The following is a 27,932-nucleotide window of genomic DNA, read 5'->3' on the forward strand; positions in this document are numbered from 1 at the left end:
CTGGCAAGAAACAAAATATGGAAAATCTGCTTGTTAAACAATAACTACAGAGTGTGCTTTTATGATGTTTTTCACCACAGTAATTCATATTAGAGATAGAAGCAGTTGCATGTTAAATAAAATCATTGAGCATTGTTCCCCTCGCATTGCAAAGAGCTGACTTATGTTGTTTTTAGATGCCTCCCATTAGAAAGTAAATATTCCTTCAATGCTATGCATTTCACAAAATTTAATAAAGACGAACTGTAAATAAAGTCACAGGGAGATTTCAGACAGTTTTATTAGGAGATTGTTGAAAAGAAAAAAGAAAATTAAATACAATAACAGTAAACGTGGTTCTCACATTGAAACCAGGCTCAAAGAACTAGGCTACCATAGAAAAATTTCCAATTCTTGCATTATGATGTAAAAACAGATTTTTGTACAGATTTTGTACAACAAAATTCGTAATAACCTTTTATCATTTTTAGAAAACTTTAAATATATAGATAAAAATAGACAATTTTCATAGGTCCTACATGAAGATGAGTATGTTCTGTTCCAAGGGCTTGCATAGAGCGCAAATGTGGTTATAATATAGAACAACTAGACATTAATATTTTTAGGATTACAAAAGCATGGAAACCATAAAATGGGCACAATTTTACTTGTTTATATGAAAAAAAAACCCAAAACAAACAAATTTCAAACCAACCTGTATAACTAAAAAAGGAAAAAAAAAACTTAAGTTACAGACTTAAAATAACATTTCGTGAATTGTAATATTTACAACATGTTAGTAAGATTTTCTCTTAACATATAGCTGTAGCTTCTTTCTTTAATCCTTGCTAAAATTCCTTTTATATCAAACCAAACACTAAAGCATTCTCAAAGGTCTTGAAAGTATGCATTTTAAAACTATTTAACCTACTTAACAGGTGACTCTATGCAAGGAGCAGAGCAATGGCTGATTCTACTACTTAGGTTCAGTTGTAGGCTTTTTAAAAAATCTTTTAAAAAATGTATGATTCAAAAGCTTGCCACAAGTCCCTCCAATTTTAAGTGTTGTAATCCTTTAAAGACTGCATCCAGGGAAAAGCAAGAAATACAGACAACAAGGAATAGAATCTCTTGTGCTCAAACAACAAAAGATGGTTATGGAAGAACTATGCATAGGAAACCAAGTTTCTACAAAGCATTTACTAACAGTATTTTAAATAAAAACATTGCTCCCTTTCAAGCAAGCTAAAATAGGAACTGTATACATAACTTTATTGTATTAAAAAATGGACTCAGCTGGTTAATAGTGAACTACACAAAAGAAATATGTTCCAGTATTGCAAGGAAGACCTAAAAACTATAGAAGCTTAGTGCCAGAGTATCTACGGTGTTAATTTTTCTTAACCGAATAATTAATACCGAATTGGAACTATCTTTAAACATTTTTAAGCTAGCTTTCTTGGACATTTAGGATTTTGCTATTTATGGTAATAAATAATGTTATGGTCATAAAATCTTAAGATGACAGCAAAATCATAAAATGTACAGTGACTGTACTGATTCATAATATCAGTCTTTAAAGGTGTAACTCCAGATTAGTAAAAACAAAGAGAAGGTAACTTCAGTGGGTAATAAGCACTGTTTGCAGCTTTACTTCCAGTTATCTGCACAAAAGTGAAAACACATACTGTAACTTTCAAAAAGACAGTGAAAATAACACATAGGCACCCTTCCCTCTGACCAGGGGGGGAAGCACAACACATTTTAACTTTATCACTCAGCGCTACATGGTATTGGACTGATACATCAAGGGTTTGTTAGGTTTTGTTTTTCAGCAACATTAACATAATATGACATTAACATATAAAAATATTTCTGGTGTTTTGATTTACTGTTCAGCCACAATCCATTCTCAATAGTGCAGTTTGGGGCACTAACTAGGGTTCAATATACAAATAAAAGTGGCTGACACAGAGTTCTGATGTCACCAGATGCTTAAGATCTCATTCATTAATACTGTGACTCCAGACAAATATTTACATGCCTGCATGCGTTAAAACCAGAAAGATGTCTTTCTGACTAACAGGGTGACAAAACATATTTTCTAAAATTCTCATTTTCCTAAACTCTAGTATACTACTGCATACATAATACCTTCCTTGTATGTTTTATGTTTATATACTGTACATGTGACCAACAGTTTGAATAAGAAGCATCATTATTATTTTAAATTCTATATACCACTACCAGTTTGGAATGAAAACATGTTACATTTATTTTTTTTTTAAGAAAAAAGACCTTCAGTGAAACCTTTTGGCTTATATTCAATGCTTCTTTTCAGATATGCAAAATGTTATTTCACTGGGTTGTTGTCAACATCCATTTGTTGGTCTTTTGGAATATGTGAAAAAAATCTTCAGGAGAAAACCCACAATTAGTTTAAAATCAAATGTAATAGAATATTACTCTTTGATTTATTGATTTTTTTGTGTTTTTTGTGTTTTTTTGTTTTTTTTGTTTTGTTTTTTGTTGTTTTTTTTTTTTTTTTAGGAATCCTCTATGCCCCCTACAAGTTCATTTCCAAGTGTTCTTGCTGGTTTCTGGAGGACATAATTCTGTAAGTCTGGGTGACCACTGCTACAAGAGTCTCTTGATGTGCTCAGATACAGAATTTTCAGAGGAAGAAAATGGTTCATTCCATTAAAAAAAACAAAGCTAGGTCTTATTCAGACCTGTCTTTAACTCAGTATACAAGTGTCCAGCAGCAAAGTTGCAGTTATTAACTGTAAGAAGTTGATACTTGTACATTTACAAACATTCTCAGGTCTCTGGTATGAACCACAGGTGAAAATCAATGGAGGAAACTTTGTAGAATACTTAAACTTTTAAAGAACATTAATACACAAAATTGAGGAAGTTCCCGTAAAAGGACTTTATTTTTTCTGAACTTTCAAATGACGAATGTCTGCAAAGTTCTTTACTATAACATGGAATTTCTTCAACAGGAAAGATTCAGTACATGACAGTAGTTTTCAAATACAGTCTTCCATCTAAAAATGAACAATAAAAAATAATTAATTACATGACATTTGGGAGACAAATGTGAATATAATAACTAAGTAGGCTGCTATAAAATTTGTGTATCTTATTCTATCTTCATTTGTTTAGGAAGTAACATTTTTTCACATATTCTCAATGTTAATTTCAAAATTACATGGAGTTTATGTGATCAAAAAGAATACAGAGTTTCTCATAAACATATATTTGCTATTTTGATATCAGTTCCAGAGCACTCAGAAAATAAATAAGTGTGTGTGTGTGTGTGTGTGTGTGTGTGTGTGTTACTGATATGCAAAGCTAGTTGATTTCTGTTGAATGACAATTACTTCCTCCAAGCTTGCAGAAACAAAGACTCTCTGAATGCACTCAGGTGTATCCCCATCAAGAAAAACTAAGCTCCCATCATACTCCTTAGCAGTGTTGTTAAATATACCATGTAATGTAACAATTGTGCACATTTGTTGCTATTTATATGAAAGCCACCTAGGTTATTTCATCACTATCAATGAGCTATATAGTCTTTCCTCCTTGAAATGAAATTAAGCAAATAATTAAATGGTAAAATGGGAATATATTACTCAACTTTTACCAACTGAGAAACTCACAGTCATGTGAAAAAGAAAAGCAAGTCAAATATTGGACACATTCAATAAACACATTTGAATGAAGCAAAATAAGAAACGGGAAATTAAAAATCCAGAGGAAAAAAAAAAACAAAATGTAAACTCATTTCTCAACTGTAACACCCTCTGAACTGCCAACATTGTGGTGTGGACTAAACTTTGGGTATATAGTGAAACCTTGGATTGCGAGTAACCTGTTCTGCAAGTGTTCTACATGACCAGCAAACATTTCTAATAAATTTTAACTTGATAAATGAGTGATGTCTTACAATACCAGTAGTATGTGTCACTGAACGTCACATGATCACAAATGAGGCAAAGGTTCTTGAAATTCGCTTTGATATACGAGTGCTTTGGATTACAAGTATGTTTCCGAAATGAATAACACTCACAAACCAAAGTTTTACTGTATTTATAGAAATTATATCTAAATTCCAAGTTTTAAGACCTACAGTAGAAGGTAATCTGAAAAGAAAATTTTCCAAGCATTTTTAAAAATGCATATTGCCATGTAAATGTTTGCAAAATGACTGATACCTTCAAAAGCTGAAATATAAGGAAACAGAAATCACCTACACTAAATCCAGCAAATAGAAATATATAGTCCAAATATTTGCAGATCCTCATCTTTAACACTAAGCTAATTGCATTCTCTCACATGACCTGTAGTAGACATAGTAATCAGTAAGGAACTTAAAACCAATGTTAAATAGTTTTTTACTTAGAAATATTGGTGTGCCCAAATTTCTACAGTCCTACTATGTTTTATTTTAGCCTAAATTGTCAGTTGTACCTCTCAGATGTCACAGACTCTGTTTTGTTCATTGATATATCCCAATAACCTGGCACATATTCAATAAACATGTGTTGAATGAATGAATGAATCAGAGACAGGTTTTGTGAGATTTACACAAAATAGATATTGAAATAAATAAATCACATAAATATAAATACATATTTAACTTATTATACTGTTATCATTTAAAATCCACCATTTGCCTGGCTCAGTCAGTTAAGCGTCTGACTTCAGCTCAGGTCATGATCTTGTGGTCCGTGAGTTCCAGCCCTGCGTCGGGCTCTGTGCTGACAGCTCAGAGCGTGGAGCCTATTTCGGATTCTGTGTCTCCCTCTCTCTCTGACCCTCCCCCGTTCAAGCTCTGTCTCTCTCTGTCTCAAAAATAAATAAACGTTAAAAAAATGTTTAAAAAAATAAATAAAATAAAATCCACCATTTGACTTCAGCCACATGCAAAAGAATATCCGTGAGATTACTCTCATACTGGCTATTTTTTTTTGTTATTTATCTATTATTTACTTATTTATTTAGAGTAAGAGAGAGAGAGCACGTGTGCACGCTCACACCCAAGCAAGCCAGAGAGGGGCAGAGAGAGAGGGAAAGTGAATCCCAAGCAGGTCCCATGCTGTCAGCACTGAGTCCAAAGTGGGGTTCAATCCCACAAACCATGAGATCATGACCTGAACCAAAATCAAGAGTTGACACATAAAATGACTGAGTCACCCAGGTACCGCCCCCCACACCCCATACTTGTAATTTCTAATAAGGTGTATCAAGTATTGGTTGTCTCTGTAAAATCAATCCAGTTAAACTTTAATAACAATATTTACTTGGAAGTCTCTAAATAATCAATCAATAATCATGTATCAGCAAACTTTAATATGTGAAACACATAATAATGACAATGACTGTCTGTTCCCCATAAGTAGCATACACGTTTGGATATATGATATAATCTGTGATTCACCAATGCAAACATATTATTAATCCAACTGAACACTATTTTTGAACAATGACTTAAAGGCATACAAAACTATGCTAGATAATCATCCTAGATATGCTGTCTAAAAACATTTTACCTCCTGGCCTGTAATGATAATCTTTCATTAATACTAAATATTACTATAACTCAGAAGTAGCTATTACACTATTACAGCAAATATAGAAATTTCCTAAATCAAATATTAATCAAATACCAATATCAAAACCATAACATTTTGATGAAAATTTCTTTCTAAGGATATGACAGTACTATATTAACAGATTATAAAATATTTATTGTTTTTGCATGGAACATGGTGTGATTTCTTCTGTTTGCTTGGCTTGATTACAGCCACCTCTGAGACAAAACTAATTTTCTCACTTACATCATACATAAATATACCATCTATATACACATTATGTATATATATGCAACTTTCTAGTTTCAGTTTAGCAGGAGTTTCTAATAATTACTTTGTAAATAATCCGAATAAACTTGGTATTATAAAATAAGCTAAAATTTCAGCCTTTCATATACTTAGTACAATGTGGCTAACAATTGGATACTTTTATTTTTCTTTTTTAAGTTTTTTTTATTTACTATTGAGAAACAGAGAGAGACAGAGCATGAGCATGGGAGGGGCAGAGAGAGGAGGAGACACAGAATCCGAAGCAGGCTCCAGGCTCTGAGCTGTCAGCACAGAGCCTGATGCAGGGCTCGAACTCACAAACTGTGAGATCATGACCTGAGTCGAAGTCGGACACTTAACTGACTGAGCCACCCAGGCGCCCCACAATTGGACCTTTTTAAAGATAACTTTGATCCTAATGATTTTTACTACATAAAGCAACATACATTTTATAAAAATCTAGCAATAGAGGATTCAGAAGCAACCTAAAAAGCAGAGTAGTAATATTTTTACCAAAGTTTCTAATTCTTAGCCTTTAATTACTTTATCCCTACTTTCTCCTTTTAGCTATCTCATCATTTCTGCTATGTAGTCAATTATGTTGAGAGTATCGTTCCCATTCTTACTTTAAGGAAACACAAAACAAAACAAACAAAAAAACACAATGTTTCCTAGCATTCCAGCATTAGATATTTGGACAAGAGACATTCTCAACTTCCTCCAAATTCAAATATCTAGTATTTTCCTCTCTAATCTTATCTGTTACCATTCTCCCCTCACTCCATGACCGTGACTCTCCTGTGCATTCTATGACACACCAAGCTCTGTGCTGTGTTGGAGTATTTAGTCCTGTTCTTCCTTTCAGAAACCTAGAAGATAAGTACTTCCTCCTTCCCTGATTCCCTTCCTGCTCTCCTCTATGGAACTTCTCTAAACAGACAGCTCCTATTTATTCTCCAGTACAAACATCCTAGGAATTAAATCCATAATACTTGTCTCACTTTGAAGTTGCATTTGGGAGCCTACTACATGGTGAGATCCACACAAGCAGCAGCCCATCAGTATTACTCCCATCAGTATTAGAATGATAGTGTTCAGCATGATGCTTGCCTTAAAAGTTTAAAGCAATCCCACATGTTAAACTTTTGGGGAAATGAATCAATATATTAACATAACAAAAATAATTATCTTTGGCATGCTAGAAATTTATTTCTTATTTTTTTATCTTTTTAAAGTAGATTCCATGCCCCATGTGGGGCTTAAACGTATGACTCCAGGATCAAGAGGTGTATGCTTTATCAATTGAGTCAGCCAGGTGCCCCCAGGATAAAAATTTCAAAGTCTATCTGAAACCAAATTTTATTTGTTTTTATATTTTGAAACTTTCTTTTTAATTTTATTTATTTATTTTGAGAGAGAGAAAGCACGGACACAAGATGAGGAGGGGCAGAGAGAGAGAGAGAGAGAGAGAGAGAGAGAGAGAGAATCCCAAGCAGGCTCCATGCAGTCAGCACAGAGCCTGATGCAGGGCTTGATCCAAAGGACTGTGAGATCATAACCTGAGCTGAGATCAAGAGTTGGGCACTTAACTGACTGAGCCACCCAGGCGCCCCTGAAATTAATTTTAAAATTAAACTATATTCATTTAAAAGTATAAAAGAAATAATTATTTTGTAAGCATCTTTACCATAGATCATATACAAAATACATTTATAAAAATTATATCCATTATATTTATGTGCTCAGTATCTGATCTACTATAATTCCATTTTTAATAAATGACTCCTTGCATTTTTGACTAATGTTTCTAACAGATGGACAAATGCATCAAGCATTAAAGATGCCAGCTATAAAACAGACCCCACCTGCTACAGTTAAGGCCGTTTCATGATTAAATAATACGTAGGCCTCAGAGATTATCTGCCTTAGAATTAACTGGAAGCAGATATACACCAGGCAAAGACAGACCTTGAAGAGTAACTCACTCTCCTTTTGACTGCAAAGCTTAACTTTCGAATCAGTTCTACTTTGTGATTTTGTCACATTTATTGAAACATACTTACAGATAATTCAAAGTCTGTAAGGAAAAAAAAAGTTTTAACTAATTTTATATTGTTCCAGAGAAGTTAAACTGGTCTGCAATCCACAGCAAACAGCCCCACGTGTTATGTAACCAGAGAGCTAACAACAGGCCTCTGAATTATGGGACCACAGGTCTATCTCAGGCTTTTGATAACAAACCACCTGAGTGAAAGTAGAATGGTAAGGGTGCTAGGAAAGATATATGGGCCCATAATTCAAACTGACTATGTTTTTATGTTATTTAATAATGGTTGCAATACTTCCCTTCCTTGAGTCTTGAAACAGCACACAAAGCCATGGGGCCATAGAGAAGGCCCTACAAAAACGAGCTACCGAATGAAGGTCATTATGATTGCTGGAGTACTTCCACAGCTAAGACTTTGTTATGCAGAGGTGTGTGGTTTGATCTGCAAACTCAGAGGTCTAATTTATATATTTTGTTTTAAGGGCTGCCCTTTGTGCATTCTACTCACCTTCTAACTAGACAATCTCACACCTATCCACCCTTTCTCATATTGTATTTATCTATTTCTACACGTGGTGACCACGGAAAGATAGTTTTCTGTTTCTTCCTGATGCCAGGTTTACCAAACAATTATTCCTTGATATCTCGAATGGATGAGAGCTTTTCTTTAAGATCACCTAAATTAGCAATAAAGGAAATGATGATTATTATTAGCATAGTTAATATTTTCTGAGCACTTGTGTTCAAGGCACTTACAGATTTTAACTCTAAACTTCCCAACAACTGAACATAATAGGTCTTCTCAGTGCCTTTTAAAAGTAGGCTACTAAGCTTGAAAAACTTAAGTCTCTTGCACATTTTCACAGAGCTTGCAAGTAGTGATTTGATATTTGTGTGAATCCAAATTTCACATCCATTCCACTATGTCGCTTCCCTTTAATAAGCAACTGGACCCTCACTGGAGGAAATACAACGTCTCTGACTTGTAGAGGTAAGAGATTGAATCTCAGTACCATCAGCCTTCCTGCCTTGTGGATCTATTCCTCTTTGTATTCCCCAAGACAGGGTCTTTCTTTTGGTGTGCAGAATTTCAACTGAATAAATTGAAACAAGAACTAGAATTCTGATGGTTTGATTTTAAAAAAATCCTCCTTTAACACTATGATTATTTGCTTTTGTATGGGAGTTTGATATGACAGAAAAATCATCAAGCTACACTTTGTGCATGGGAGTACTTAATTAAAAAGTCTGTTCTAATTAAGAGCATTGGGGAGTAGGGAGTGAATGAAACGATTTAAATTACAAATTCCTAATAGTTCCAAAGTTCATTGTGATTTGATGCTTACAGCTATAATTTGGTGTGTAAGAAATTATCTACATCACAGAATAGTTTACTGCAGGTGTAAAGTTTTGTATGATATTTATCGTTACAATGAAGATTTAGCTCTATAGATAATGAGTTAAATTTTTAAAAATTCCTCGTAAAAATGGATCTCAGGTTTTAATAGTAAAGTTGAAGCCATCAGATCAGATCATTAAGCAGATAGTATATACCATTAAATGTATTATTTGCTGTAGTTGAGGAAGAAATAGGTAATCTGTCACAAAATTTCCAATTTTGGTTTGTTTTGTGTTCATGTATTAATTTTACTGTTTTGATATGATGCTTTTGCAGGTATTACTATATGTAGTTATTGGAAATATCTACTACATATAGACAGACATAGAATTTCGCTTTATTTCTACATATATTCTAAAACTAGAGTATCAAATAGCTTGATCATTTATTTTTAAAACTAACAAAACTTGTTCAATAACAACGACATTATATAATAAGATTTTATACTAGAAGATAGCATACAAGTTGGAACAATTTCAAATTGCTTAGTTGGGTGACACCAGAAATCCAATTCTTTCATTGTATGAAAAACGGAGTCTGCTAGTGAAAGGTATTGTATAACGTGCAAATAGATATATATTTTAGTTTTGAATAGAACTCCCTTGCAAATATCCACAAGGATCTCTTACATGTTTTTTTGCACAAAGGGCTTAATAAATTACATTTCCTGTTAGGAAGTAGCTTTATTAAAAATGGCATCTATTTTTTTCAAAACTTATATCCAGACACCTGTAATCTAACAAAATTTGCTGCTTTCACAAAACAGTTGTACGTACACATATCTCACTACTCCAGAGCTGAGGAAAATATTAACATGACAGAGGCAAACATATAAGATCATGTATCCAGAAACTTTAATATTTACTTAAAGACTATTAGGTTAATATTAGCCCTGAGCCTCTCTCAACATCATGTCTTAATCATACAAAGTAAGAGAAACCAAAACAAGTGATGAAAACAAATGTTAATGATTCATGTGATATTTGATAAGACAACGAGAGGAAGTCAAAATAAAAGCAAACAAACAGGAACAGATGGGAAGGATCTTTGTCAAGTCATAACCCCTCTTCTAAAACCCCCAAAGGAAGAAGCTAATTAAAGAAAATATTGTTTCTTGCTTTTTTTTATAACTTTATATTTAGAGTAAGAACATTCTGCGACTGCTAAAGCAAAGAAGCAGAGACACAAAGTCTACATTTACATGAGAAATATTTTAAGAGAGATTGATGTTCAGCAGAGGCCCTTTTATGAGAGGATTCTGAGTAAATATCATTTCTTCTCATGAAATGCAGTTAACTAACGGTCCAAGAAATTTCCAGAAGTTATATTGAAGGTTGTGTTCAAATATAATTAAAGAGTAAAAACTGAAAAATTTACAACAGATTTTGAATTTTATGTAACTCGGGGTTATGGCTGCGTAACGTGAGGCCCACAGAGTTGGGTCAAAGTGAGAGAGAACTGGACCCCAGATCCTTTTGGAATGCTTTCTGCGTAAGTACCTAGTGCTATTCTAGAGAGTGGGCATGGGCTGTGTATACAAGAGCACTGCAACAAGTGTATTCTGTCTATACAAGCCAAATGTACTAGTACAAGCTGTAGGTAATATGCTACCTAAAGAAACAATATGGCCCAGCTCATTAGAAATGAGCAGATAATATCATGTTTATTACTAGGCTAGTATGAAGTAAAGCTCTTGATTGTAGTTAATAGTGATGACAAGGGGCGCCTGTGTGGCTCAGTTGGTTAAGCTTCTGGATTCGGCTCAGGTCATGATCTCAGAGTTCCTGAGTTCCAGCCCCACACTGGGCTCTCTGCTCTCAGTGTGGAGCCCGTTTTGGAACCTCTTCCTCCCTTTCTCTATGCCCCTTCTCTTTCTCTCTCCCCCTCTCTCAAAAATAAACAAACATTTTAAAAAATGACCAAAAAAGTACAATCCAAAACTGCTTTTATATATTTCTCAGTTTCCTTCAAAGAAGAAAGTAAATGACAGACCGCAGTCTAGTTTAAAACATGTTCTTAGAAGATCATCTAAAGCTATAATATATAGATTGAAAGGTAACTAAGCTTTAGTCAAAGATAATAAAAGGGAAATTCTGTCCATTCCTTGTGAAGGAATTTTGTATCAGACTTTAGGTAAGCACAAGAATCAAGGAGGGACCCAAACTTTGGCAATTCAACAACTTGAAGCAGGTGGAACTGGACTGTAGGTTTTGTGTGGCTAGAAAGGATCATCATTGGGCAAGCTGGTCTACTCACAACATCCTTTCTAAATAGGATGCTAAATAGACAAACCAGTAATGAAAGCTGGGCTGAAAATATGCAGGGAAGGCATCTGAAGATCTACAGATAACTATGGTTAATCTCCGCTGGCTTGAAGTTATTTAGTCAACTCCAGCCCTAGGCAAAATACTTTCCCAAATGGCTAGATCAGCTTAAAATATTTCATTTCCTCTGAGAAGTGACATTCTTGCTGTCTGTATCTTAAAGAATAGGCTCTGCCTGAATTTTAGGCTCAGTGATGATGTTGATGCTCTCTGTGGACAAAGAAGAATTTGTCATCAGAGATTAAGATAATGCTGCTTTACTGGATGCTAAAGGTCTTTTATTCTGCAACTCAAGAATCTTCCCCAGTGGGGTAGAAATCTGGACCCTGTGGTTCCATTAACTGATATCTATGTAGGAGCTCAATGTTCTTAAAACCATACCTCCATGACCACAACCAAACAAAATTGATTAAAAAATCATCATCATCAATTGTCTGCTGCTTATCTATGCAATAGGGAACAGGCCATTCTGTACTTAACGTTAAGAAATCATCCCTCTGACAAAATGTTTTAACCATGAATAATCAGCCTATACTCATGGAGAGGGTTTGGATCTCATATATTGTATTACTAGAAACTAAGTGTTGTTACAACTGCGAGTCATAGGATTCAAACCTGTCCCCTCAAGTTGCTTTTACTATGCCAACACTTAAAAAGCTTCGCTACCCTAGGGGCACTCGGGTGGCTCAAATAGTTATGTGTCAGACCCCTGATTTTGGCTCAGGTCAAGATTGTAGAGTTTGTGAGTTCAAGCCTCATGGTCCATGGGTTCAAGCCTTATGTCGGCCTCTGCACTGACAGTGTGGGGACTGCTTGGGATTCTCTCTCTCCCTCCCTCTCACTCTTGCACCCTTTCTCTTTCTTTCAAAATAAATAAATAAACTTTTTCTAAAAAAATTTTTAAAAAAGCTTCACTATCCTAGAGAAATTGATTAAACTCTGGCTATAATATCCTTAATAACAGATAACATACCATATGATGTTGTGTATTTCTAGTAACTTGAACATTGCCTGGAATCTGGAGAGAACTATCAAATTAAGATCACAAAATGAGGGGAATATCATATGCCCCTGAATGCATACCTTGAGAAAAATACAGTCTCATGTGGGTGGTATATTGGCTTAGAATATATAAGCTGAGCCTACTCATGAGGAACTATCAGATGAAAATGATAAACATTCTATTAAGACTGTATTCTTCCAAATGTCAATTTTATAAATTTTTTAAAGTCCAAGGAAGAGCTCAAGATCAAGGAGACTAAAGAGGAAATAACAACTAAATAGAATACGTGATACTAATTTGGATTCAGTAATGCTGTAAAAATGCTATAAAGGACATGACTGGGTCAAAGCACAAAATTAGAATTTCAACATCAGATCAAATAAGAGTAATGTGTCAATGAAGTATTCACTGAGATGATAATTATACTGTGTTTATGTATAAGAGAACACCCTTATTTTTAGTAAATACTTCTTATGTTTGGGTAAATATAGCAGGTAAAGGGCCACGATGTTTACAACTTATTCTCAAATCCTTCAGAAAATACTATACAAATAGAAATAATTATAAAGTACATGAGACAAAGTGTTAACAATAGATGAATCTTGGTAAAGGACATATGAGAGTTTTAATAGTTTTTTAAAATTTTTCTCAAAGTATGGTTTCCTTTCAAATACAAGTTAAATAAATCAAATAGTTTGTCTAAATGATACAAAGTTTTAATACTTCACCGATACCAGCTATTTGTTAATAACTCATTGAGGATATACACTCTCCACTTTCCACATATACTATTTCACTGATTATGTAGAGAGTATTCTCATAGTAAATATTTTCTGCTTAACAACTAGGCTTTTGAGAAATCCTATTCAAGTATTAGATAGTAAGACGACACTTAGTGATTTTGTTAATAGAGTTCCCCCAAACACCAGATTCAGTTTCATGAAACCTACTGGGCTGAGGGTGTGGACATAAGCTGGATTCTGGTCTATTGGTCCATTATGTTTTAATTGTAAATTTACAATTGTGAAGTTTATGAAGTCTGCTTAACTGTATTACCTGTTAGTGAGGATTATGCATGCTAATGTGCATTTGTTGGTATAAGGAAAGTACTGTTCTGATTAGCTGTGTTTGAAACACAGTTTATTTTTTTAAAGTTTAGGACAAACAAAATAAAAGGAGAACACAAACATCTTTAAAGTTTTGTTTCTGTAAACAAAGAAAAATTATATTGCTGGTAGGTCTACTTTGGTAAAGTATTTGTGTGTGTGTGTGTGTGTGTGTGTGTGTGTGTGTGTTCTAATTAAGCCTTCATTAGTAAGAAGTGGGAAACCATCACAGTGGTTAATGTACCAGCAAGTGAGAATGGGGTGCTTTGTACTTAGGTTACCTTGTCCTGATTTGGAAGGTGAGACCTCCCAACTTCAGCAAAGTAAAGCACGGTAAAAATCTCTCATTACTTTCTCCATTCTTCTATTCATTTCTGGAATAAAGACTAAGACACAGGTATGTAAGGAAATAATCATTTGAGGGCATATCTGAACCTGAAGGATGAGTGGATAAATTATCTACTATGCTTAATTAAAACAGAAAGTAGGAAAAAAAGTGATTTTATTTGATAAAATAAGATACTGCAGGAAAGGGAAATGGGTCTTTTAAACCAACCATTTGTATCCTTCAGAATTGCAAGACACAGTCAAAACCCTCAGTGAATAAATTGTTTTCAGAATAAACTTACATGTTATCTCTGGGGGAAAAAAGGTGACAGAAGAACAGCACTTGCAGACCCTAGTGATTTTAAGTTTGGAGGGAAAAATCATCTTTCTTTTAGAAGTTTAACAGTTACTATTTTTTCCCATTTTCTCTAGCATGACTAAATAAGCTGTTTTAATAAAGTTATATTTGTTTAGGGAAGCACCTGTAAGTGAATTAAGCTCTAAATCTCTAGAGCTTTATTTAACACATTTATACAATCTGAACCAAAATATGGGTCTGGTGTTAAACTTGACAAATGACAACCTTACATGACAAAGTCTCAAATTTTTTAAATAAATATGAGAATTATTTTAATGAAAGAAATGACACTTTTGTGGAGAACAGCTTTTCTTTATATCTTATCTAATAGAATTATCAACTGTTATTTAGACAGTAGGTGGGTAAGAGCAGTAACATGTTATACAAGAATTATTAAATAATGTAAACCTTAAAGGCACTAAATTTCAAAATTAACCCTCAAAAGATCAACCCAGTGAAGTGTAAAATTATATTAAAGAGACAGACTAACAAACAGACAAGAAAATGTGTTGACAGAATGATCATACCTAAAGAAAGAATATGAAAATCAGTAAGAGTGTTTGTCTAGAAATGTAGCCTAGAGAAAGCAGTTAATCTGGCAAGTTTTAGAAATGCTCATGAGAGCACCTACCAGGGATAAAGTTCCCTTTAAAGATTGAGGTACACATCTGATCTACCTTTAGATATGTTTTTGCGTCCATAAAATATTTGATTATATAATACTCCTTGTTCCAATCCCAATCTTGCCAGATAATGCGACAATCTTATTTTCTGCATGCATAGTCACTTTGGTAGGAATCTATTAAGATGGCCAATAATGTACCCTGCCTCCTAATATTCTCATACTTGTGTGGTCCCTGTCTCCTTTAAGTGTGGGCTCTACCTAGGGACTTGCTTCTGATGAAGAGAATATGGCAAAAGTAAAGGAAAGTCACTTCCAAGATTAGGTCATAAAAACCGACTTTCTTCCTGCTGGCAGGCTCTCTCTCTTTCTCTCTCTGGATCTTTTCACTTGCTCGATCTACTGAAGCAGGTTGCTGTGTACTGAACTGCCCTATGTAAAGTCCTTGTGGCAAAGAGCTGATGGTGGCCTCTGGCGAATAGCCAACAAGGGAACCGAGGCCCTCGATCCAACACTCATAAAGACAGGAGGCATGCCAACAGCCATGTGAGAAAGCTTGGAAGTGATCCTGCCTTAGTTGAGTCTAGAGAAAACTGCAGCCCCTTCCAACATCTTATTGTAGCCTGGGAGAGACCTCAAAGCAGATGACCCCACTAAGCTATTCCCAAATTCTCTCGAGATAATAAATGTTGTAAACCACGAGGTTTAGAAATAATATGCCGTGCCACAGTGCATAATTAATACTCCTTTCTTTACAAGGAAGATGTGCTGGTCAATGTCACAAATAAATACTTCGGTTCTGTGACTTACAGTGTTTTAGTATAGTACCTCAGTTTGCTTGTTCTGGAACACAGAAAAGATTGATAACCCAACTCTGGGTCATTTTGAGTTCACCAGGCCAAATGCCACTTTGTGAGTTCTCTTGGAAGGTTGCCTATACTTCAGAGAAATAGCAGAACCAACCTGCATGTTTGCCAGTACAATATTGTCTTACAACACCAAACTAATTTTTAAAAAACTCTGATTTGCTACTAATGAAATGGATTATTCTATACCACAGAATATTTTTACATCTTTAGAGGATTTGTTTACCCTTTTAAAACTCAATATTGTATATATGTCTATCCATATCCATATATATATAAAAATACATATTAAATATGTATATCCTCTGTTAAGTAGAAGTAACTTTACTTATATTACCTTAGGGCAATTTGATTTACTGGGAATGAAAAATAGGTTTTCCTTAAAGATTGATGATCTTATTTCATGATGTATGGTGGCCTCAGAAATAAAAATGATAATTGTCAATAGTCTAATTCTTGTAACAAACTTGTCTCAGAATAATAGTCATTGTATCAAATAGTTGACCCAATGTCACAGAACCAACCATCCCAGGAAATTGTAAAGCTCCATACTGCTGAAGCTATTACCATTTAACGAATGACCAAAAAAGAAAAAGGACCAAAAGAAACAAAAAAGATTCTAGATCTATTAAAGGCATTTGGAAAGATATAAGATTGAAGAAGAAACCAGACAATCTTTTTAATGTCCCTCCAAACTTTTGATTCAGTAGTGGTGATGGGCTAAGTTCAATTTTGATTAAACATGGTATCTTGCAATATTCGAAACTGTTGTTTGTCATACTGCATGCTTCCCAAGGAAACAGACATAATTCTTTTTGCAAACTGATCAGGAAATATCAACAAAACCAGCCACAAACAATGACAAATGTAAGCCACTAAATGCTTTCTAAAGTGGAAAACAATGAGAAAACAAAAACGACAAAATGTGCTATTACAAAAATATGCAATGCTAATAGATAACTTTACATTTTATGAATTGTCTCTGTCTCTAGACACAAAGAATTTCAGGACACATTTGAGCACTCTGGACTGACTTACAATTTATGTTTAAGTTCCAATTTGTTCTTAGCATATATTAAAAACCATGAGATTGTCAAATTTCTTTAATTCGATTTCAAAAAATAAACACAAAAAAGTCTACAAATAAACATTTAAAGTATAATGTAATAAATGTGCATATATTTAGGAAGAAGATAAGTGCTGATATATGTATATTTCATGCCTAGTGTCAAATTCTGCCCTGGGTCATGGTAACACAGGCCACTGGTTCCATCACAATTAATAGCTTGTGGCTGTGGCCACTGTCAGCATTTCCTTATTTTCCCATCACTACCAATTGTGACATGAATAAAATTAACTTATATGTCACCATGTAGATCATTATATCCTGAGTTAAGGTTAGACTTCTAGAAGCATTATGAATTTAAGGAACTCATCTAGGCTTATGTCAAAACTGCTTTATAGTAAAATCTTTATTTTCCCATCAGAGAAACTATAGGTTATTTTTTTAGGGCTAATTCACAGTTACACTTAGGTAATACCAAATTGCTCAGCCAAAAATGCCTAATTTTATCTTAATATCCTTGATTCATTTCCATTGGGCAAACCTCAGTTCTACCTCTTTTTAAGGAAACCTACTTGTAAGCCTTAAGGATATTAACTTGTAAGACTTGATTAATAAATACTGCCTGTTTTCCCACCATAATAGCATTTTGGTGTCTGTATGAAGAGCTCATTTTAACAGCTCTCTTTAACAGGTTGGTTTTTTGCTACTTCAGTGGTCGGATGAGAATTCTTTCAATGCTTCACCTCTAACCAGACACTTGATGACTTTATTACCAAATGCTTTATGTATTGGAAACTCATGATGCTCCTAAAGCTTAAAAATATACTGCAGGACTAGTATTATTTTGGTGTAACACACACTTGGTTTTGATCTTACTTACCAAGTCCAAAGAATAAGTGTAATTTTTACTTTTCCCTTCATCAAAATAAGAATGTATTATACTGTTCAAATGATTGCAAAGAATATGTATGCATCAGAGGGAAAGCTAACAACGAGAGTAAATTATTGTTGCTTTTTTGTTTATGACTCTATTCAATGTAGTTTGATTACTTGAAAGGACTGATATCCAACATATTGCCATATGAAACAATATCATGAAAAATACATGTCTCTTAATGCAAGAGTTGAATTGACAGTTTGTCATAGGTAAAATCTGCAGAATCGACAAAGATGCAAAATAAATAAGTCAAAATATGAGTTATCTAATATACCACTACGTATTTTTAGCATTCTCTATTCTAATTTTATGTACGTAATCTAGCACTGTAATTTTTTTGGTCCCAGTTTTATTACATTCACTATAATGGACAAAATTCAACGCTGAGTAATCCATCCTTTCTGACTGCCATTAAAAAAAAAAAGAAAGCTACTTTATGTTTTCTCTATTAAAAAAAAACTATTAGGTCATTCATTACAAATAAGGATGGTAGAGAAATGTATTAACTCAGTCATTTGAGCATTCTTTTCTTCCTAATGTTGCATTTGTTACTCTTTATAGTAACCTTTTCTTGGAGAGGTGACTTGACACTCTAAAAGAATGACAATATCAAGATTAAGCAAAGAGATTCTATATTTTCAACCTAAGGCTTTAATGGTGTCCAAAGCTGTATCTCTTGTCTGGTCCTCATGTTCAAACTACCTCATACCCACGCTCCAGCTTCACATTCACCTGGATGCTTACTTTACAACTCTATCTAAATGCCCCCAATGACCTGGATCTCTTTCCCTGATTACCTACTTCAAATTACAATCAAAAAGAATGAAATCTTGCCATTTGCAACTACGTGGATGAAACTGGCGGGTGTTATGCTAAGTGAAATTAGTCAGAGAAAGACAAAAATCATATGACTTCACTCATGTGTGGACTTTAAGAGACAAAACAGATGAATATAAGGGAAGGGAAGCGAAAATAATATAAAAACAGGGAGGGGGACAAAACAAAAGAGACTCATAAGTACGAATTACCAACCGCTGTTTCTGAAGTCATGTTGTTTTCCCCTTGTCCTTCACTGCTCACTTCCTCTTATTCCTTGCACAACACCAGAACTCAAATTCTCATTACCTGACTTCTGAGTTCATTACATTCTTCTTTATTCTTATTCTAGACCAACACTTCCCATGCAATGTTTATATTGGACTTAGGACTTAATATGTTAATTTCAGATATAAAACAAAGGGGACAAGATTTTTTCATATTATTTTGCAGTAATCATACCAATGAAGCACTTAACGAGAAAATTTATTTTCTTTTTCATTTATATTTTATTTATTTCAGATATAAAGCAAGGGGGACCAGGTGCAAAACAAAGGAAAACAGATAAATATGCCTAAATATTATTTAGGTATCTGTTTAACGCCATACTCAGAAGCAAGCATAATATTTATGTATCTTCCATTTGAGAAAATTATATAAAATATGTCAATAATATGGCTACTCAGAAGATTTAGACTTACATATGTAGACTTAAATGAATTGTTACCAATCACCCAATTGGAATTAATTGGTTTGTTTGTGTTGTGCAAGTACTTTTGTTTACATTTCAGAAGCACTAGATCAAAGCCGTACTTCTTTAGAAGAGAATGATAGATCTTTTATATCTTAAGGGAAAAACAATAAAATTTTCTAAATTTCAGGTTCAATCTGTTAAATTAATTTTAGGCCTTGAATACAGCTTCCCAAAAGTGTACTAGTGAGTCCTTATAAACAACAAAGTTAAAAATAAATCCTATTGGAAAAACTTCAAAGTATGACTACCTAGAATGTTTATAGAGTATGTTGGTTTTTTAGATACAGAGACATACACGTAGGTATATGATTTGACCATATTTTGATTTGTTAAAGTGATTCCTGGTTTCCTATACAAATTTAATGTGTAAATATTTCATATTTCTATGTAACTAAAATTTGATTTTATTCCTACCACCCCTGAGCAATTCCTGGACACCCACAGCTTTATCAAAAAGTATTAACTCAATGCATATTTTACTAGAATTATTTATGTATCTCGGTATCTCACTAGATCAACTATCTAGAAACGATATCATGTGTTTTCATTTTTTAAATAGCCCCAGCACTAGGTGTATAAGCATTTGTTAAAGTGAATTGGTTACAACAGATAGATTTACCAAGAATTAGTTACCAGAGGCAGTTTGCCAAAGTTCATTCCATGAAATATTATTTTTAATTCAATAAAAAGGTTTTGTAATCAGATGATTTTAGGAAATGCTAATTTGACTTTTAAGTGAAATATATCAACTTTAACACAGGACTTTTAGAGTGTTTAGAGTATTAAAAATGAACTTCAAAAATTCAAGAAGATATATATTTTTAAATGACATTCATTTTTCACACATGGCCATTTTTAAGTTTTATTTTCCCAAACTGTTCATGAGATGATTCTCAGAAGAAGACATTGGTATCAGTCTAGAAGCCATGTTGGAGGAGCATGTTCATCTATCGTTTTTCCATTCCATACTGTAGTGAAGATTTCATAGCAGTTACAGTGGTCAGAAGGGTTTTAAGAAGAGACAGGAGGTGACACGTATTTATCTTAAAGGGATGAGAATAGAAGTTCTAAGGTTTCATTAAGATTTAAATTTGTGATCTTGGAGTTTCCGTAACTTTCCTTGTTTGTATTCTGTATTTATTTACTGATTAGCCTAACCATATGAAAATGTGTACCTCCAGTTACTGGTTAGAGAGGGAGAAGACAAAAACCACAGTAGAGAAGAAACTGAAATTAAAATTAGCACAAAAAATGATTTAAAAATGTCTAGTTTTATATATTCATATGTTTGTCACATTGCTAACTCATTTCATTCAGAAATCATACATGCTGCAATAGTTAAAAACAATAATCAAAGTCATTGATTTCAAGGCTCAGTAATCTAAACTGTCATTGATCCATTAAATGTTGCTAAAATTGCATGTATACTTGGTTCCTAATATTACACCCTGAAGGTGTTAAAATATAAAAGCTTCGGAATAATGACATAAAATTTCAACACTTTGTTGGCTATAAAATTTAACATTAAAAAAATAATTGGAAATGTTTTTGTATTTCCTTTGTTTTGTAAAAACAACTTGCAAAAGGAGCCTATTGAGTTGTGATAATTCACAGCCTTTCTATGTGAATTGCTGGGTTTAAAGAAATGTCTGTGTTCCAATTTTCTCACAAAGGAATAGAATCATATATTGAAATACCTTTCAAAGCAAGGCAACCAAGAACTGCGTTTGAGATCAAAATGGACAATTACACCAACTAAATATTTAATCATTAACTTAGAAATCAATTCATATGTGACTTAACAAAAACAAAACACAAAAATCTAGCTATACTGAAACTTAAGTCTATAAACATCCTAAAAATATTGACCTAATTTCGGTATGTTTATTTATAACCACTCAACCATTAATTATCATAACATTTTTGCTCTGTAGATAAATGCTATCAATATTTTTGGAATTAGTTGAGACTTTATCATGGATGTGATATTATGAGATGAGAGAATGTGGAAACTAAGCTAAATCCTGTTCCCAGCTTTGTATCAAAATGAGATTTGATCACCTGTTAACATGAGAGCTCATATTCTTTAGTGTCTTTACACTTTTGGATGGATAGTCTGTTGGGGATTGAGCCACCCCATTGAGTCTGTTGGGGACTGTTGATGATTTGACACGGGTAACTTTTCGAAAGCCAGTGCAATCAATCAATTCAATGCAATGGATTCACTGCCTTCATTTGCTATATTAGTAGGTGTAACAAAAAGCAATAAGCCACTAGTTAAATTTTGCATGCATTTTAAATCTTTTTTTTAAGTGTATTTAAGAGTGAGAGAGTGAGAGAGAGAGAGAGAGAGAGAGAGAGCACATGAGTGTGAGCAGGGGAGGAACAGAGAGAGAGGGAGAGACAGAATTCCAAGCAGGCTCCATGCTGTCAGCACAGAGCCCCATGCTGGGCTCAAAATAAGGAAGCAAACTGTGAGATCATGACCAAAGGTGAAATCAAGAGTCAAAGGCTCAAAGGACTGAGTCACCCAGGCACCCCTTGTCTGCATTTTAAAATCTCATTGTAGGACTTCTACAAATAGTGGAATAATACAACATGTAGAAATAGTTTTTTAGGGCCCTAGTTTGTTTCTGCTACTGGTAACCCTTGGAAAGTTAGCGCAAATATATCACAAATCTCAACTATATCCCACTCAGGAAAAATAAGAATTATAAGAAATTCATTCCAAAAAATACATCATAAGCATATAAATGCCATGCCATTAACGTTTTTCTTTTTATATACCATGTTTACTTCACTCTTTTCACTTATTGAGTCTTGGAGATATATTAACCAGAATTGTATTTCTTAGTGAAATATAGCCTATGAGCTATAGTATATAATTCATCAACCTTTTACATTGAAGTACCTTTTGCAATTCTTGAAATGTTTCTCATTCTAATAATTTAAGTAGTATAATTAGAATTTACAAAATAAATAATTGGGCATTTCTAATCCTTTGCAAATATCATACCAATTAAGTGCACAACACAATGGGATTAATCTGAATTGCAAAAATTTGAAGAAACATGTGGGGAAGTGGGCCTCAAAATTCTATCTCAAAAGTATGTCGGAAATCAAAGCAGCTAGCGGAAGTCATCGCACTCAATCTAAAAAGCTTGGAGAGCTGTTCTCTTTACTTGAGACTTTTTTTTTTAAGCTTACTTATTTTAACAGAGAGCACATGCATGTGAGCAGGGGAGGGGCAGAGAGAGAGGAAGAGAGAGGATCCCTTGATCCTCACATACCAAACCCTGAGATCATGACCCGAGCCAAAATCAAGAGTCAGATGCTTAACCAACTATGCCACCCAGGAACCCCTCTTTACTTGTGACTTAAATGCTATTTTTAATTTTGTTTATGTGTTGACATAACCTGACATACTATGAATTTTTTTGGATTGAGATAACTTTTCTCTATTATCAAAGACCATAAATAAATATTTATCTTATTCAGACTTCCACAGCATTTAAAAAATCTATACTTTTACATAAAGTTCCCTCAGGAAAGAAATATGGTAGTACTGAGTTTATGGTCCCGCTTCAGCAACAGTTGGCTAGAACCCAGAACCATCTGTTGGGTTTTGCAGAGGAATATACTTTCTGTTACCATTGTCTTACATCTAATCTTCTCATTTGTGAATTTTTTCTCCATTCCTAACAGTTTATCTAGAGATAATGGCTCACTGAGACATTTCATTTAACATTGCTGGATAATTTATAAAAAGCAGTCAAAAGACTATGATAACTTGAAAGAAAATAGACCTAGAACTATATTAATCAGTAAAAGTCATTAAGAAAAAATAAAGACATTGAAATTATAATGATAAGTAAATATCATTTCATCATGAAAATCAAATAATTAGCTCTTAATCTGTTAATATGGGAATTTCATAAGTTAATATAACACCATAGTATGGAATCAAAGTTAAACACAGCAAACCTGATTATGTACGGGAATAATTTATGGTCTAAAATCTCCCCATCCAGTGCTCTTTCTCCCAGGGAGAAATAAATAAAGAGTGAGAGTCAGATCCAATAATTTGTAGCCATCATTCATGGTTTTATAGGTGTAATTAGTAAGCTTAAGTGGAGATTTACTATCTCTCGAGTATGATTATATATGAATTAGAAGAGTCTGAAGTTGCTCCACACTATATGAAAGTACAAACCATATTAAGAGAAATTTGCCAAAATATAACAAAAAATTAAGACACTCTAACACTTCCATCTTAAATGAGTCAAGAATAACTAGTTTATCTTTTATTTGATTTGCAAAGAGATAAATAATCATACTGAATATGTAGCTACAAATAAATGTCCCCAAACCATATTATTTAAATTGACATAAATATTGAAATTCACACTCTGTCATGAATTTTTTAAATGCCTTGGAAAATCTGGTAAATATAATTTGCATTTTCCAGCTTAAAACATGCTAAAAGAAATAGCATGTGTCACATCTGGAAAAAAATCATTGGCTTAAAACAATCTTAAGATCCAAATCATGTTTATTTTTTTACCAAAATGAATACTATTGCAGGTATTATTACATTAAATTTGTACATAATGGTGAAAATAGCAAAGTCTTTTAGCATTTAGCCTTTACCAAGCACGTTCTAAGTTCTTTACATACATTAATTCACTTAATTCCATAACAACTCTGTGAGGTAGATATTATGATCATGGTCCATGTTTTACATATTAGAATGCCAAAAATCAAACGTTTAATTTACACACTCAGTGTTACACAGATAATAAACATCAGTGTGGTGATTTGAACCCAGGCAGTCTGAATCCAGAAACCATGCATCCATAATGTACCATGGACACATGACGTGTATGTGTAGCATGTGTTATGATATCAATAATAGAACAGGTCTTAGCAGTTAAAGTGAGTTACCAGGGTCACAACATTATTGAAGGGTAGTTTTGACAGTAGATTATGACTCTCATTCTACCACTGCTCTCCTAAAACTAAATCATCTAAATGTTAAATTTTAATCCTTAGAAATTAGTTATTTATAAATAAATTCTCAGAGTTAATGCTAGGGAAAATCTGTTTGGGCATTTCTTTTGTAACTGATTACTAATTATTTTTGTAACCTGGTGGATTTCCTTTTTCTTTTTATATTTGGGAAAACTTCATGAGAAACTGCAAAACATGAGAGAAGATGCAGGCCTAAGAAATGTCCATTGCCTAATGAAAATGCCTTTTTACCTCCCTAAAGATGATCCTGGAGGAAACCAAAGTCAATTTAATTGATTTTATCTCATTACTAAACTTTACGCGGAAAGAACCATATATTTGCATTTTGAATCTTAATCCTTATAAATTTATGCCACCCTCATTATCTGGCTTAACATTTAGCCACTCATAGCCACTCCATAAATTATCATGAGATAAAAAGATTGATGTCACGTAGGAGCAAGGCATATGGAGTCAAAAGGACTCAGATGTCCTGGTTCACATTTTGATTCCAAGCAATCCACTTTATGTTCATGGGCCTCAGTTTTCTCAAATATAAACTGGGCTTGTAGTAAGAGAAACAAATATAATGTATGTGAGAAAGCTGTGGCCACCCAGGCGCCCCTTGCCTGCATTTTAAAATCTCATTGTAAGACTACAAAGCAAACATTGAATTGCCTTAGACAATGTTGACTGATGTTCTTCTTTGGAATATTCTGTATCACGGTTGCTTCAAAAAGGATAAATACCATTAACGAATCAGCAATTTCCCTTCCCTTATGTATTTTTACCTTCTGGGCTCTCTCCCCCCACACTCTTCCTGAGCTCTCATGAATATGTGCTCGTTGGCACTTGATGAGAGCTTGAATTTCATCCCTTCCAAGGCACCTCTCTTGGTCTTTGCTATGATCTCAGCTTGTGAGAGAAGAAACCCTTGCTGCAAATCCCAATCAGTCAGATTTAGAATAAAGTTGGAACTGTGGAGCTTCTGTCAGGAAACACTGTCAGTCTAGCAGTTGTTAATAATCGCAAGTGGGTTTTAATGGACTAATTTCTTTGAACCAGTTAAAATATTTTCAAGCAATGAACCATTTCCCAAACAATGAAACGGACTGATTTTTCTCATATATAAGAGAAAAATCTCGCCCACTATTTCAGCCATAAAAATAATATTACCATTGAAAGAAATGATTGGGACTTTGTAAACCTTACTTTTAAAACCAAAGAGCTATATTCATTTATTCATTTACAAAATGCTTTGCCACCTTTCAGAACGTGAAATTGGACTTCCTTTTTAAGTGTCACTGTTGTTGAAATGATACTGGATGTTAAAAAATGTGTTTGTTTTTCAGCTGTTGTAAGTCTAAAGAGATTTTTTGAATACTTCAATTATAAAAACATTTAAAACATACAAACTTGTGCAATTTTTATTTTAATGAAGATGAGAAGTTCATTAAAGAAGATAAATATTTCATTAGATGTTAAATAAAACAAAGAGATTTTTTGGCTTCTCTCAGCACAAAATTCCTTTGAAAGATTAATTAATACATGCAAATTATGCAAATTAGACCCATGCAAATATTTTATGAAGACAATTAAGGGAACCATTAATTACTGCTTTTTTTGCTTCAGTGAGATTCATTCATTTAATTTTAATTTCACTTTAACTGTTTTGATGTATAATCTTGCAGCTAAGAACTTTATCTTTCCTGGCGGGTCACTTAAACTTATAAATTTCATCAAGTGAGTGCACAGAAATCTGTAAAGATATTCTCTAGACTATGTTTAGTATCAAGAGAAATTTCTGACACAATGCACTCCCAGAAACAGGGAAACTGGAAGGGAATGTGAGCTCATTCTTGGACAAGGTTCAACTGCTGGAAAAGCAATTAATTTGCTTTGGCTGTGCTAATATAGGGGAATTAGAAAGTGTGACACAAGACAAATAGAAATAATTAGTTCTCCAAAATGATGTTCTCATTAATATGGTTCGAACAGTCGAAATAAAAAACATTATTGTGGCATGTCTGCATTCTGTCCCTAACCATGGGAGGTGGAATAATGCACCATAAGCATTTTTACATTTATAGTCTAAATGATGATGTTTTATTTTTTTAAAGAAGAATTTATAGCAAAGGGTGTTATATATCTTGAATATGTAAACATACACATGCTATCAAAATTGATGACATACTTTCCATCACCAGGTGTTTATGTACCAATTTTTTTATTTTGTGCATACAAATCCTGTAATTCAGTGAATAGACTTTAAAGTGAGGGTTCTTTTCTGTAACTTAAATATTTTCAGATAACTTTCATAACTCCTGGATTATAAATAACATTTTTCAGAAAATAAAAATCTATTTATGTTCCACCTCAAAGAAATTACTGTGAATATTTATTAAAGGTTCTTTTAGAACTGGGCTACTTTTACTGTGGAAGGGTAGATACAAAGAGAGGAAGCAGGCTATGTGAATATGAACCACTGGAGTTAGTCCTCATTTATTTCTAAATGGTAACCTTCTTCAGCTTTAGTAGACTTTATACACACTTTCTCTTGTAACAATTGTCAATGAGCAAGTTAATTGGATATAATGGTCATTAACTCTTTCCTTTGGTAATAAAGGTAAAAAGACTGAAAGCAAAGAACTTATGTTAAATAAATTTTTCTTAAATCTGAAGATGAGAATATTCTGTCTAAAAAATAAGATATTAATGGAATGTATTGATCATAATGAAAACCCAATTTCTTCCACTGTCTAGTATTCATAATAATAAAAAGTATCATTAATAAAAATATATACAATATTAAACAGACAGAGGCTTATTTTTCTACCTATCCTCTGACATTTCTCTCATTCCTACAGCCACTCGCTGTTGGTACGGAACTACGAAAAGTTATAAGTGGACACACATCATCATCGACATTTGTTGAGCTTTTTACTATTAAATAAAAATAGTAAACCCACAGATCTTAAAATTAAAGTTTCTTTCTTACAAAGATAAGCTCATTTCATTCATCCTGAAATTCATAAATTCCGTACTTTCTATTGCTTAGTCCACACAGATGTATGTTATGCCTTGTAAATTAGGATCATTTGTGAATTTCATTGATATACTCTGTTTAACCACTGTTCCATATCACTAATTATGATGTTAAATCAAAATGGATCTAGCATTGATCTTTTGGGCTCCCTGCTAATATCTTTCTCAATTTCCATTTATCACTGTTCTTTGATTATGGTCTTCAGACAGTATTCAAGGCAAGCCACAAACATATTCATGAAAAAGCCAATTTAACTCAATTGTACTAGGCTAACCAAACACTATATTTTCTGTAAATAATTGGTCTGTTTCAATACTTAATTACAATTTAGTTGTAAAATGTCCTCTTTTTTTACCCTCTTTAAATCTCCAATTCTAATTAATTATTCCTGATATTCCCTAT

The 27,932-nt window shown here is 33.4% G+C and overlaps 1 protein-coding gene across 1 annotated transcript in view; it reads right to left on the reverse strand.

Moving 5' to 3' along the window:
- Positions 1–262: 262 nt before the first annotated feature.
- DACH1 (dachshund family transcription factor 1) overlaps positions 263–27,932 on the reverse strand; it is a 433,928-nt gene continuing 406,258 nt past the window's right edge. Inside the window, exon 11 of the mRNA XM_047850847.1 lies at positions 263–3,029. Coding sequence (XP_047706803.1) covers positions 2,992–3,029 — 38 coding nt within the window. The 3' untranslated portion in view covers positions 263–2,991. The remainder of the gene's footprint in view (positions 3,030–27,932) is intronic.

Source organism: Prionailurus viverrinus, chromosome A1, assembly GCF_022837055.1.
Source record: "Prionailurus viverrinus isolate Anna chromosome A1, UM_Priviv_1.0, whole genome shotgun sequence".
NCBI lineage: Eukaryota > Metazoa > Chordata > Mammalia > Carnivora > Felidae > Prionailurus > Prionailurus viverrinus.